General features: G+C 41.7%; 1 protein-coding gene across 4 annotated transcripts in view; it reads right to left on the minus strand.

Moving 5' to 3' along the window:
• Nucleotides 1-4,164: 4,164 nt before the first annotated feature.
• fbxw7 (F-box and WD repeat domain containing 7) overlaps nucleotides 4,165-15,730 on the minus strand; it is a 162,471-nt gene continuing 150,905 nt past the window's right edge. For all 4 annotated transcript variants that reach the window (XM_049571245.1, XM_049571244.1, XM_049571246.1 and 1 more), the window contains 4 exons: nucleotides 14,925-15,106; nucleotides 12,667-12,892; nucleotides 11,447-11,657; nucleotides 4,165-6,657 (listed from right to left, as the gene is read on the minus strand). In XM_049571245.1, the coding sequence (XP_049427202.1) occupies nucleotides 6,389-6,657; nucleotides 11,447-11,657; nucleotides 12,667-12,892; nucleotides 14,925-15,106 (888 nt within the window). In that variant the 3' untranslated portion in view covers nucleotides 4,165-6,388. The remainder of the gene's footprint in view (nucleotides 6,658-11,446; nucleotides 11,658-12,666; nucleotides 12,893-14,924; nucleotides 15,107-15,730) is intronic.

Raw genomic sequence — 15,730 nt, forward strand, 5'->3', positions numbered from 1 at the left:
GCCACGTGTAAACGGCCTCTCAGTCACTCTGTGGCGAGCTCAAAGAAAACACCAGCGCTGGAAGACCCTTTGGCTCCCAGTTCCTGTTCCCAGTCAGCTACAACAGCACCGGAGAGACAGCGGTGATGACGACTCTGTGTTGGCATTGCTCCACCATTCTAGGGTCTGTAAATGGAAACAAATCCAACATGCTAACACGCATTTAACGGCATCACCCAGATGTGCCGATCACTGGGATGATTATAATACTCCCCTTAATGCAACATTTATTTTTTAGAATGGCATCTTTCATAGCATACTTTAGCTCCACATTGACCAGCTATGACCGTAAATTTGTAGTTACACATTGATGCATCAGTAATGATATAATATGACTCAAAATAATTCATCAGTCACAGGATCTTATTTCTGCAAAACGAGTACTTTCACTTTGATACTTAAACCACAGTTTTTTAAAACAATTGATGTAGCAAAACTCAAAGTATCGTCTTTTTATTGCACACATTCTTCCTCCTTGTTCAAACCTGGTGCCTACATTACCCACACTGCAACTTGACTGCTGGTAGTTTATTAGGAGGATCAGGTGTGTTAAGCCGTTAGCCTCACGCAGAGAGGAGGAGCTACTGGTGAGGTTCATCCCCAGATTTCTTTAATTTTCAAACAACACTGCCCCAAGTGACATCACTTGAGGCAATTTTTTCGCATGTTGTACTAATGTTACTTGTGAAGAACATTTATCTGACTTCAGAAAAATTGCTGCACTTCCCCTTTAAGAGTGATTTTATAAGCAGGACTTTAATTGTAACAGGATATTCTTACATTCTGGTATTGGTACTTTTATTTTATTAAAGATCTGAGCACTTGTGCCACTGTTTTCTCATTTAGTTGATGAATTGTTTTGTCTATGAAATGTCAAAAAATAGGGATTAAAATGCTCACCACATTTCTGAAAAGTAGGACCAACTGTCCAAAACCCAAATGCATTGAATTTAGTGATATAATACTAAAGCAAGCAGCAAATCCCCACACTGGAGAAGCTGGAACCAGAGAGTATTTGCTAAAAAAAAAAAAAAAAGCTAAAATGATTCATCCTGTCAAAGTGGTTGCTGTTTTAAAATCTGTCAATCGACTTATTGCTGTAGTCCAAAATCATTGATTTGTTGTAGCGTTTTGTAAAACCAGAAACACATTTAAAAAAACAAATATTTAGCTCCAAAAAAAAAAAAGAGAGATTACTCTCCTCCGTGCCCAGTCAGCGGAGCAGAGCTGCTGCTGCTTACACAACACATGAGTGGAGCCTGGGAACAAACAGGCGCTCAGAGTAACCTTGCCAACCAAAGTGGAAACTCCCCCACGCGTCCATTCATGTGAGGATGTACAGCCATCGCCGCTTCCTCACAATACCATTTATACTGCGAGTGCACACTGAGCTCTGAGGCCCGGCCAGAGACGAGCTATCACTAGGCAACAGGCAGGAAGGGAATCCGCAGCACAGCACAGACTCTGTTACTGCTGCTACAGTGAGCTGTATGGGCTCATGACAGATAACGGTCTGGATATAATTGACACTGACGAAACAAAAAACCCACAGAGGGTCACATTGAGAGTGGTCGTCTTCGTGGTGCTTTAGAAACAGCGGCATGAAAGCAACATGTTCTTCTGAGACTAAAATCCTATAAATTATCTCAACAGGCTCAAAAACAGGAAATAAATTAAGGACTAAATTGAAAAAAAACAACAACCCATTTTCATGTTTTCAGGGGAAGATTAATCTGTCGGATTTAAAGTATGATTCCCAAATTTTGCCAGCCTCTTCAGGCTACCTTGGTGTCAGTGTCACGCTGTGCTTAATAATAGCTATTAAAGCAGCATGACACAACTAGAAAGCCATTACAGAATACCCTGATGAGTGAAATCTCACCCTTAAGGTGGAATCAGAAAATGCTTTTTTATTGTATTTTTGTTTGTATTTTTTCTTGAAAAATGATTTTAAATTTCAAATTTTAATTTTAACCGTCTGTTTTCTCTTGCCTCATTTTGTCTGCATGGTACTGGCACAACTTGTCTCGCTTGGAGCAGCTCTTCTTTTTGTTTTCCGTGACAAAAGTTGTGGTCAATACTTGGTACTTTTTTTGGTACCACCTGGACTGAGGTTTCAAGCGAGCTGAGCCGATACAAGAAGATGGAGTTAAAACACTGCAGGCCGCTGATTTATCAGAGTGTGAAACAAGACATCCCTTGTAAACCTGCCAAGCTACCATCAGTAGCGACTGCAAATTTTTTATTGACTTAACTCAAACTTTTAAAAAATTTTACTCTGCAAAACTACGCCGTGGTCAACTGACCAAGTGCAGAGGTTTCTCTGCTTGGTTGCCGATGAACAGATCCAACAAGAGCGCTGAAGATGATGTCACAGCAGTTTCACGCAACCTTGTCATGACGATTAGCTAAAAATGTCACCTGCATTGACTTGTACTGTCTGCAGTGGAAAACTAAATACAGAGAAGCACCTGGGGTCTCGTTTATAAATCAATGTGTAGGATCCATGCTAAAAATGTATGTACAAACACAAGCCAAAAATGGCGTGCGCTAAAAAATATTCAACAATTTCTACAATTAGGCTTCCACCTCGAGTCAAGCCGATCAATGCAGATTTTTTTTTTTTTTTTGTAGCAAATGTGTCAGCATTAGGGCTGCAACTTAAGATTTTTTTTCTGATTAATTGTTTAGATCATAAAATGGTGACACATTCTTCGCAAAAAATATCCAGAGTCCAAAGTCACATCGTCAAGTTCTTCAGTTTTTGAAGATAAAATCAAACAAGTGCAAGAAATCCTCATATTTGGGGAGCTGAAACAGGTGGATATTTGGAATTTCTTCTTGATAAATGACTGAACCCAATGATTGCTTATCAAAAAACGACATTTTCTGTTGATAACCTTGTTTATTTACCATCAGGGTTAGGATTCTCCTTTGAAAAGTGACCTTGGGTTTGTAGGATTTGAAGATGAAAACCTTAAGACAAACCTTCTATCTATCAGTATTCTGTATATGGCATCAATATTATCCATGTTTTGTTTTTTTTCCTGTTACCAGTCTTCAAAATGAAAATGTATTTGTAGTATTTATATTTTGGTAACAGCCCGCCTACTCTTTTTTTGTTTTCAGACTGCTGCTATCCCAGGTCATGTCCTATTAAGTAATTTGACAAAGCTTTGTCAAGGTGGGGAAGCAGGAGTGGGTGGACTGATATCAAAATATCGATGCTACAAATACATTTTCACGTGGAAGATCGATTCAGGTGTCAGTTAGATCGATACCAAAAACAGGATCAGTTTCTCTCCTCTATGTTGTTCCCATTTGTATTTCAAGAGTTGAACTGTCTGTGTAAACACATTCTGTTGTCATGAACACATCTAGTGCAGCATGTACTCTTTGCTTCTCCGCTGCTGTTGTCATGTTCACTCATACGACATGTGCATGTGTTGCAGCCCGGTGCGCACCCTGACTGAAATGAGAGAGAACCTGGGAGCAGCAACAGAGAAGAAGGGAGGAAGGAAACGCCTTAGCGTCCACACCTCTGACACTGAGACAGAGTTGCTGGCAGAGTCTGAGGCTCAGGCAAGGGATACCCAGGTGTACTGTGGTGAAATTAATATTCTGGTCGAACTGGATATGCAGCATTGGTAAATGTTATGTTTTCAAACTGCATTTGTCATTGTTAGCTGATCATTAGATAATAATTTTGTGGCATTGCCCACCCCTACTGGGAACTGATGCTACTGTGGAGCTGTTAAGACTTAAAGTAACAAACTGGATGATTTAAATAAACGTGAGTTGACAAACCTGCTGGAGAAAATTGAAAATGTGTGATCTATAAAGTAAAATAAAACTCCTTTCTAGCAGTGAGTCAAGTAGAACTGCAACTGAAGGGAGCTCCTTATGAATACGGAGAATCTAACCTGCTAACAGCTAGCTAGTTTTGCTACAATGAAGGTCCGTCATATAAGAGGTTAGCTAGATAGATTTTGTACTACAAAGCTGCACTGCGATACATGTTTAAAGTATTCCCTCGTGGATGTAATTAACCAAATAATTTGCTTTATTGAACATATAAGATGCCTTCACACAGGTAACAAAAACAGACAACTGATATGCTTGAAATGAAAAAAGAAAAACCCACATTTTATTGCACTTAAGTTATAAGAAAATAAAATTCTAAGTGAATCAAACAATACACAATCCCTTTAAGGTTTTTTTCTGTCTGTTTTCTTTTTTGCCAGGCAGTTTACATGAACTGAAAAAATAAAACACCTGCAACAAATCTGATTTCTCAAACCAGATCATAAATTAAAACAGAGGGAGAAAACAACGAGAGGAGATAGAGCAAGATTGTTTTCTTTTTTTCTTTTTTAATATACAGTGTTATACCACTTTCACAGTTCAGCTTGAGTTGTGACTCTTGGAGATTGAGACGATTTTTCGTTTGGCTACAATGTTTCTGTTCACGTTTGTTGCCTTTTGTGTTTTTATTTTTCCCACTGACAATCCTCGAGGCTGCGGCCGCTGCAGAGCAGCCGCCCCGGTGATTTTAACTGCAACACATGTAACACTAAGACTCCTGGCAGCTCGACCTGTCAGTTGATGCTTGTGATGGTCTCCTCTGTTGCTTCAGACATCTTTGAATGGAACAACAATCACACACGGATACGGACAGTTCTCTCATTCACGTGTTAAAATGATAACGTCTGCTAGTTTTTTTTCTTTGCCAGTCCACACAGCATTTGTACATTTCCCCAAAGAACAGGCTGAAAGAGCGTTGTCCCAAGGAATGTGTTTACAAGTTGCCCATTAACACGCTAACACACGCACTCATGCACGCACACACACGCACGCCAACAGTGTACATCCCCTTGTTTCCTCTCTGCAGGCGATCCCGTCAGTATCTGTCGGACACGCTCCCTCCTCTCAGCCTCGTAGAGGCACGTTTGGCTCAAGTTTCAGTGGCAAAAACAAACAAAACAAAACAAAAATGTCGGATGTTTTCTTTTGTGATCTTTTGTTTCTTTAAGTCCAAACATATAGAGTTCAATTTGGAATTTTGCCTGGGACTAAAACGTCACAGCAAGTAAAAGTTCCATCTCTCTCTTTTTTCCGTTCATCTAGCAGCATAAATACAGTTTGGCCACTGGGAGAAAACAGTAGAGGGGAAGGGGCTGGGGGGTTCAGGGGCGTTAATCCACAGCGCTTAGAGCTTTACTTCCTCTCGTCACAGCACTGGCATTGAGGAAACCACCCCAGCTAGACTCTGAAAAATTCTGGACAGCATTGATGTTTATGTGGAGACGGAGCTCCAAACCCAGGTATGTAGAGAACAGAAAGGAAGAACAAACAACTCAAATAAAAAGACGAAGAAAGAAAGAAAAAAAACCTTTGTGACATAATGACAGCAAACCTAAACAGAGGAGGTTTCTAATACTGGGATTTGTTGCTGTTGGCAACCGCAAAGAAAGGAAAAAAAAAAAAAAAAAACATGAGAGAAACCCCTTTCATATGATAAACCAAGAACGTATTGAAATTCACAGTTGTGTTTGTGTGCGATATCATAAAGAAATCAAACTACAGAAACCGAGTGGAGAACAGTAAGAACGGAAATGGAGTGACAAGAAACGAGCCTGATTACAGGCTGAACCCTCCAATCGCTTTCTCTCCTCTACAACAAGCAGCTCTTTAGGTGTAACTGTGTGTGTGTATGTGTGTGTGGAAATTCACCTTTAAGTGTCTCCCACCGTCCTCAATCTCTCCCTACAGTCAATGCTTTCCACGTTCTGGTTGGCCGTTTGAGTGAATGTGTGTGTGGGCGCGCACTGATGGGAGGGGGAGGGGTGTGTGTGTGGGGGGGTCTTTAAAAAATAATATATCTCTGTACATCTCAAAATCTGTCAGGCTTGAGCGAAACCAAGTCTCTGTGCGAAGCGGACCCCAAACCGAAAGGGTTGAGAGTCACTTCAAAAGAGTTCAGTCTTCATCAGTCATTCCTTTCTTCCTCTCTTCTTTCTCCAATCGAGGGACAGACCGGTCGCGCCCCGCCGCCCCGTTTCCAGCCCGATCCCCTCCGACTCCACCTTGTACTGGTGGCGGGGGGTCGAAAGCAGGGGCTGAACACGTGTGAGGGTCTGTGGCTCTGTCAGTAACATTTGCCCAAAGGGGGACGGGGAAGATAATGGTAGAGGACAGGACAGCCCACTGTCAGTGGTGGTGGTTGTAGATTTTGGGTGAAGAGTTCTGGGCTTTGGCCCTTCGGTTTTCCAGGTGCCTCATCTCCCATTCCCTCTCTATTCCTTCCTCTCCGCGGTTCGCTCTTCGTCCTTCCCCACCGCGTCCCTTCTCACTTCATGTCCACGTCAAAGTCCAGCACCAGCAGCTTGGTCTCCTCTGTGCCGTTGCGGCTGCCCACCGCGCACACCAGCTTGGTGTTGGAGGCCCGGATGCGCCACACCACACCGCCGCTGCCGCCGCTCTCCAGAGTCACCAGGTTTCGGATGAACTCGCCCGTCTTCAGGTCCCACAGTTTAACTGTGCCATCGTCCGAGCTGGTGATGACAAAGTTCTTGTTGAACTGGAGGCACGTCACGGCGCTCTGGTGCTTGTGGGGACCTGAAAACACAAAGAGGCAGACGGTTAGAGGGACGGAAAGAAAGACTTCACCTCCGAGAGGAACCACGGTCTAAATTTAGCTCCTCAGACGTAAAGTCCCTGCTCCAGGGGTAGAACTTTTTGGAAATATCAGGGGCAGTGTTAGTAGTGCTTCATGTCACTGATGCCTCAAGGCTGCTACAACTTTTGTGAAAAGAGGAGAATTCATTTCTCTCCCTACAAAAATGTGAATCCACTGTTACTGTGCAGTGTTTGATCATACTGCATCTTCTATGGTTTTTGCCCTGATATTCACTGAGGAGTTTTTTATGTGCAAAAATGACTTCAATTACTCAACTTTCGTACAACATTTATTGGCTGCCCATGTCATCAAAGTCAGGACTTGAAATGGGAATTGCTTGTAGATGGAAAACTTAACTTAATGTTTGACTTTGTTGACTCACTAAGTCAGAAAAAACACAAGAAAACACTTAAGCGTCCATTTCTGCTTCTGCTCATCTCTCTTCTAACATGCACTGAAGCATCAATAAAAAAACAAAACAAGAACAACATGACCACAGCTGCGTTCCAATATTCATACTACCATACTATTAGTATGCCAGAAAAAAGATTCGGTTGGCCCCAATACATAGCATGTCACATGCCAAAAACACCAGGATGTCCAACTGCATCCAGTCGCAGTTTGCAGTGCGCAAGTCAACATGCTTTTCTGGCTATCGTGACCCACAATCCTCTGCACAGCTGAGGATTCGTCACATCAACAATGTTGCAAACAGGTGACAGCTCACTGACAGCTGACAGAAACCACAAGATGATCATAAAGATGACCAACAGCAGATCTCTCCAGGTTGACCTTCATCTCAAGTGAGCTCGGCAAATGGCATTTTGTTGTATCTACAAAGTTACAATAAGTGATAATGTCAGGATGTGCTGCCTTCCAAATCGCATACTTTTTCTTTTTGCTTAAAATTTCACTCTCAGGAATGCGACAGAAACACCACCAAGACCGTCAAAGTTCAAGGCACAACATTATGACGAGGTAGTACATCTCAGTTGTATGCATACTTCATCCAACAGCACATACTTGAAGTTAAAAAAAATATGCAATTCAGACTGTAGCATGTGTTGTTGACTTGTGTGCGATAAACTGTGTCACAAAATCAGCAGGTTTACCTTACTTTTACCGTTCTTCAAATGTGACCTAAATGATGTGCGCAGGAGGGGACTTTAAAGTTCCTGATTTAGCTCCCGCAGAGTTTTTCGCAGTGCTTTCAAGCAGAGGTACTCCACCATGTTTGAAATAAGGACCACCCCCCTTTCTTAAAAAATGTATACAGTTTTATTAACCAAAACATTAACATTCAAGGAAAATGAGCGCCATTTAACAGCAGGGCTGCAGCTAACGATGAATCTGACGATTATTTTGATGAGCTGTTTAGATTGGAAAATTTCGGAAAATAGTGAAAAATGCTGATCCATGTTTTCCAAAGCCGAAGATGGCGTCCTTAAATGTCTTGTTTTGCCCACGACCCACAGATATTCAGCGTACCGTCATAGAGGAGTGAAGAACCCGAAAATATTCACATTTAAGAAATTGGAATCAGAGAGTTTTAGCTTTTTCTTAAACAATTACTAAACCAATTAATCAATTGTCAGATAAGACGATTCGTTTAATACTAATCGACTGATCATTGCAGCTCTCTTTCAGAAAAGAAATGCCATTTCCAATTGTTTAGGCTGCCATCTTCTAAGGAAATTGATCACAAGATGAGAGGCCTTCCACCTCCACTGTTCTGGACCTTTGTAGTTTCTGGTATAATTTAGTCCGAAACAGCCATGTGTCAAAAATAGTTATGCAGTGGGTAGAGAGTTCGATCCAGAATAAAGACCTCAAAACAAAACCTCTGAGACAAAGGCAGAATTCATCTTTTTTTTTTAATCCCTGGAGCAGTTGTGACAGTGTAGTAAAGTCTTCCTACTGTAGGCAGGTTTTAGGACTCCAGCCTGTCACTGTCACAGAAGCGAAGCAGCTCCAGCTACACCTCCGTCTGCTGTGTGTTTGTGTGCTGGCAGCTGGCAGGAGGCCACACTTTAAGTGAAGATGGCGGCTGTTACTGCCTTCGTTGAGGTGACTTTATTTGTGACTGTACGCGTGCAGTGACTTAAGATTTCCCTAAGGGCTTGAAAATGATATCTTAATTAAATCAATTAGGGTGACACAAAGCACAAACAAGCGGAGAATCAAGTGCTGGCAAATGAACTGCTTTTTTTTTCCTCTACCAGGATGTTGCTATAGCAGCTATTTCATTCAGACACGTTCTATTTCTTTCTGCTTTCACTATCCATTTGTGGAGAAGATTTGTTGAATTCTCCCTATCAACAAGCGTTTGCATATTTCTGTCTCCAGTTAGTTCAAACGGCTGTTATTTACCCGAGTATACAACACTGCTCTGCACCAACCCCCAACATGCCTGCCTCACTCCTCCCTTCCGTCTCTGCATTACCACGACAAAGCCTGCTCCATCATTACCTATACTCTCCTCAGCTGACACTGACATCCTTGTTGTCGGCCTATTGTCTTATCAAAACACACTAATGAATAGCAGAAATTGTCCGCTGACCTAATTATATGACCTACAAAGTCCCCCGGCCTTCATCTCTTCACTGTAGTCACCCGCTCTTCACAAGACACACACACACACACCCTCCCCCCGGTCGGTCTTAAACCCCTTCTCTCTCTTCAGACTCTCGCTGGGCCATCCCTTTGTTCAACGGGTGTGTGTGTTGGTGTTTGTGGGACCGGCATGCAGGGTTGTAGTTTGCTAATGAGGGCATTTAGGGGTGGGGGCGCTGGTGGATGCTGCTGCTATTCAGTAAAGGATTTCCCACTTCCTGTGAGGCACCAGTAGTGCCGCTGCTGCTAATGGAGTCTGAACTATTCAAACAGACACAAAGGAAATGAGAGTGTAATCAGGACCAGCAGGCCCACAAGGTGTTGGCTCCGTACTGCCACACACAGACAAACAGGTCATTTATAGTCTCCGTTTTAATTGGGCTGTCAGTTTCAGGCTAAGTTCCGTCTTGTGGGCTTTTTGTTGTTGTTCAAGGCTGTCACCGCCATTTTTCTACGTTTACGTTACATGTTTACATGTTTATAGTTTATTATTATTTGAGGGCACAGGTTTGGTTCAACACCGGGGGGGGGAGAGGAACAACACAGGAAACAAGGGTTTCCGTTGGAAATTTTGAGCATCAAACACTCAATTTCCTATTCCTTTCCTATCAATTTTTGCATTTTCTGGACCAATTTTATCACCATAAATGCCCTCATGTTTTTATTGGGTTATCGAAGGGGATACATGCACATTCTAAATAACGAGGGGACTTGTTCCTGGCATCCCTCTTGAAATCTATGCCTATGTCTGAATGTTTCTGCAGCCTGTTGCATAAACTCACTACTTTTGTACAGTACAGTTTCATCTACTGTGGTGCATCTTTCAGTGCAGGAAGATGCAACCAACTGGTGACAGAAATTAAGTAACCTAACAGACTAAAAAGGAAACGTATGACAGAAGCTCCAAACCTCTTTGGTCCAATGAGCTCAAGAACCCCTCCATCGACACCACCTGTCTTGTTACATATGTAGTCAATGGGTTTGATTTTAAACTGGATGATATTCAACACTATTATCATCACAATATCATGGTTACAATGTACTTTTTCATACATTTGAACTGTCGATGTTTAAAGGTTGGTTTGGTCAAGCTTACAATCATACTGCTATCACCTGGAGTGGCAGGAGCTGGATTATTAAAGTGGAAATAGACATGTGTTTTTGCTTCATCTTATCTTTATGAAGTAAATGTTGATGCACTGATCTGCATTTAGATTGGTTCCCTATGAGCCTCGCTTCAACTTTGCAATCTTTCTGCCACCGGGTACGATCTCCCGGGAAAGCCAAGGCTCAATTTACGGCACAAATTAAGTGCGTATTGCAAAACCAACACAGAAAGTGGACAGCACTTTTGTTTTCCCCTGCTAGCTATCTGTAATGATCCTCAGTTACCAAAGAGTATCAGTGGAAGGTCTTTACTATCCCCAGTCACACAAATGTCAGACGGTGGAGTAACTAAAGTAACTGTGGATACTGCAGTAGTTACTGGGTTCTGGGGGAAATGGAAAGCAGTTTGTCTTCGCAGCAGCGGCGCCAACAATAATACCACTTGGAAATGCTAGGGGGAGGAGAATCTGTTTATACTTTAACAATTTATCCTTTACTTTCAGCCTTTTCACCATTTATTAATTACTAGTGTTATTAGCTAACTGATTGAGACATATCTGCTCCCTTGCTAACTAGTTTTCACACACTCCTCGTTGCAGATGACTCGATTTCAACTAGCTAACATGATACAATACGTATTTGCACATAACTCATTAATAATTCAAATTGTGCTTCAATGTTATTTCGACTGAACAAATATGTCTGAGGTAAACACCTAAACAGCAGCAATTCCCATCACAAGTGAATGCAACAAATTTGCACTCGTCTGTTCCAAGTAACAGGAAATATACATCACATATTCATGTCAGGTTTCATCATAAATGTCCTGGATAATGAGCTCCTGCTTCTAACTTTTTCTGTTATATTAGAGAAACCTTCCATTTGTCCAACCTTTCCACCGTGACAACAGTTAAGGAGTGACTTAAAAAAAAGTTTTACCTTAACTCTAGCTACGTTTTGACTTCAACACAGACTAGCTATGACAGCCAGCTGGGATGACAGACTCACCTTGCAGTGTTTGCAGGCACTGGCCCGTCTTGATGTCCCAGATCTTGACAGTGGAGTCTGCGTTGCCTGAGACCAGGATGTTGTCTTTGAGCTCCATGCCGCTGGTTAGGGACTGATGCCCCGTTAGCGTGTGGATGCAGTTGCCCGTCTCCACGTCCCAAACCCTTATAGACGTGTCCAATGAGCCGCTCACCACATGGATCCCATCAAACTAGAAGACAGAGGAGGGCAAAAGTTCAGCTTCGACACTTTCTTTCATTCTGACTGTTGATGAAATTCATTTCAAACTGGCTGAATATCAAGCTGCCACTCCGAGATAACAGTAACCTTCACCTTCATTTGCAGCTGATGCAGTCGCACTTGACACCTACGCGGCATACTTTGTTTCTATTAACAAACTTAAGATTAAACTCATTGAAATGAATGAATTTTATTGATCTATGAAACTTTGCTTCGTGTTCACACGTCCAACAGTAGAGCAGCAACGCTTTAGAAAGCCTAATGATGCAACGTGCTACAAAAACCAATCTATCAGTGCAGCAAACAGCCTCCTCTCTGAGGGTGATGGCACCGGCTAAAAGTGCACCGTAATCACACAGAGTGGGTGAGAGGACATCTTAGAGGACACAGGGGGATGGATCTTTAACATAGACACCCACACAGACACACAAACACACACGTTTGGAGAGGATACATTAAAATATGTTAAAAAAAAACAAAACAAACAAAAAAAAAAAACAGTAAAAACATGAGAAAGTAAGATAAAGATTGACTTATTTATGGCTTTTTGTGACACTGAACACAAGGAGAGGCACTGCAGATAACACAAACAGGATGCTGGTATTTTCAGTGTGGACATATTGATATGGTTTATAGTCCTAGAATCAAACAGTTTACAGAAAACTCAACCAAAATGCACCAACCTTTCATAGGTTCAGTCGAAATATAATTAAATTACAACACTTGAGATTAGCTGTCACTCAACATTTACACCCAGTATCTGATACGTGTAACGGTTACTGACTTGACTAACTGAAAAAATTAGATGCAAACATTTTTAGATTAAAGAGTAAGGGGGGAAAAAAAAAATCAAATCCAGCTAACAGTTCTAAGAATTTAGGAAGGACTTATAATAATAAAATTAAAATCCTGCTGTATTTCTTTATGCAGATGGAATTTAAATTTGATGGGAGCCTGTTGATCAGTATGAAGCTGCTCACCTGTAATGAATACACTCTGTTGGTGTGGCCCTGCAGCGTGTGGAGGCAGGTCTCCGTCTCGGGGTCCCACACTTTGACCATGAAGTCATAGGCACCGCTGACCACCCGCCGCCCATCATACTGGACGCAGCGCACCGCCGCCACGTGGCCCATGAGGACGTGTAAACACTGACCTGTCTCAATGTCCCAGACGCGCAGTGTGGCGTCACGAGAGCCACTGACCACCCTGAGAGAGAACCAGACAGACACCAGTCAGGTACACGTGGTGAAACATCAATTTTCAAGACACAGTCAGGGTCGAATGTATGAATCTGGTTGCGAAACAAATAGTGGAGTCTTTATGTTGAGCTTTACTGTCCCACCAGGAGGAATGTCTCCCTCAAGTTACCGAGTCTGTAAGATTAAATTCAATAGGCTGCACAACACATTTATTCATACTGTGGCAGCTGCACTGACAGAATAATGAGACAGGTATGAACATTTCCTTTCACTCCTCTGACATCGAGTAACCTACAGCGTAATATTCATGTTCGTACTTGAAAGTACAAAAACACCTATTTAACTCAAACCGCCGCCCTCCGGCAGTGTCTTCACCCAGCGTGGAAAAGAAAAGCGATATTATAGGTTATAGAGAGGGAAACTGCCTTTAGGTAAAACTGTTACTCAAGTTTTACATTTCTTTTTCAGGATTATTACAGTAAGAACAGTTTGTACCAGGATATTATTTAAGAATGAGACACTGGGGATAAACATATTAAAATCAGGTCACTGATCGACACCGCTTTCCTTAATTTCCATCAGATCCTGACACTTCAGTAAACACTGAGACAGACATTCCTCCATATAATAAAATCATTTCCATTAAAAAAAACACCCTTGCGGTAAATACACATACTCTTTATTTATAAAATGCCTCATGGCGCTACAGAGATGGAAATCACCCACATGTTATTCACTGTCTGCCTGCAGCTCGCAGCATTTCCACTGAGTGAGTAATCAAATGTTACACAAAAACCTTGGTGGGCCCTAAGGCGAAAAGAGCACTTTGAATCTCCTGAGTGTAATACTAAGTGAATGAGTGAGCAGCAGTTCACTTAAGACGGCTCGCAGGGTCTATTTAATCACTATGAGGCTACATGCTCACTTTCATGGAGATACTGTGCTCTTACAGTGTTATTCGGATGCTCATTTTGCTCGGTGAGATCGCCGTTAGGTCGGGCGTAATGATTCTAATAATAACAACAGAGGGCATGGGTGCCTTAAAGGGATAGTCCAAATGATTATTTGCTTTCAAATCATATCTCAATATTTTTTTATTCTGCATAGCAATACACAATATATATCTCAGTGAAAGCCACTTGTGATGGGTCCCATGGACTTGAGCTTGACTTTTTCGCTCTCTGTGACAGACAAACTCCTTCAGCCAATCACTGTAACAAAGCCAGGGGGAACAGCTTCTTCATCACCAATAGAGCCTGTTGATTAATGAAGCTTTTGACAAATCCAGTGACAGAAAAGTTTGCTATTTAATGAGCTTTACGGTGCAGCCCCACTACACATGCTCAAAAACCTGCTTCCATTCGTTGTTTATTGGAAGCGACTGATTTGCTGCACAAAAGCGGCAAATATCAAACTAACTGTTCAATTTTTTTTTTTTTTTTTTTTTACAAATAAACTTTTGGATCAGCAACAACCATTTGTAAAGCTCACTAATTAACACATTTATAAGATTTATTTAGGGCTGCAACTGAGGATTATTTTCATTTTCTCTTTTCCCCCGCATTAGTTTCTCAAATAACTGAATTGTTTGGTTAATTTGGCAGAAAATTGTGAATAATGGCCATCGTACTCTCCTGAAACTTAGAGTGACATCTTAGAATTGCTTGTTTTTAATGACCAAGAGTATTAAACCCAAAGATACTCAGTTTAATGTCACATAAGAGAAGCTGAGAAGCTGGAACTGGAGATTGTTATCAACACATTATAGGGTACATGGAGTCAACTCTATAAATATTAGGCCTTTAAGGTCATTAAATAGTCTTAACTTAATTCCCTACAGTGACTATATTTCTACATAAAACCTACCCCTGCTTGGGACCACATATATACTACTTACCTTTAATGCTTGAATAAGAAATATGTCTTAATTCTGGTTAAAAGTTATTAAATTTTCCTCACATCAAAAGCACTATGGTGTCGATGGACACAAAAGCTTCATTTGACACTTTTTAAAGCTTAATGATGAGATGGCGCCGTACCTTTTCTCATGTAGGTGCATGCAGCGCACTGTTGAGGTATGCCCATAGAGGGTGTGGATACATTCTCCTGTCTCTGCGTTCCAGACCTTGAGTGTGCGATCAGTGGAGCCGCTGATAATAATGTTGTCTCTCATCTGGGATGACCACACGCCCCCTGTGTGGCCCACCAACGTACGCAGACACTGCAAAGATCACAGAAGAGGAAGAGTTGTCTTGATCAGGATATTCCTCGTTGCCGCTGACAGTCAGACTTGAGATGTTGGAAAAGTTGGTTTCAAAGACATTCAGGGTAATTTCATTCATATATTTCACATCTGAGTTTAAGAGCTCGTAAAAATCACATTTGCACATTTTCCCACTGTGACCTCCCGTCATCTTCAGGGAAAAAAAAGACAAGGAAAATGAAATTTCTGTGACCTTTTCGGTGAAAGCAGAACCCTGTCGGTGAATACCTGCTGCTGCAGTGCCGGGACAAAATCTCTCCCTGGGCTTTTATAATTGCTTTTACTTATCTGTTGGAAAAGCAGACAATTCATTCTCTTTGCAGAAAAGCTTTGACAACTGTCTTCAATTAAAATATGTGCCCATTCATCCTCATTAGGGATGGTAGATTAGCTATTGATTACAGCAGTTATGGAAATCTTTCTGATCAATTGAATTTGCGTCTCCACAGCTTCCAATTTGTGCCTCGATTTAATTATCCTAAATGCATTAAATTAAAATTCTTTGGGGAGAGGAGCGAACTGTGGATGGGGTTGGTGGCAATGCTGCGGTTATGTCAGGTCCAGAGCGGAGCGTGTCGAAGT

The sequence above is a fragment of the Epinephelus fuscoguttatus genome, linkage group LG3 (genome assembly GCF_011397635.1).
Source record: "Epinephelus fuscoguttatus linkage group LG3, E.fuscoguttatus.final_Chr_v1".
NCBI classification, from domain to species: Eukaryota; Metazoa; Chordata; class Actinopteri; order Perciformes; family Serranidae; genus Epinephelus; species Epinephelus fuscoguttatus.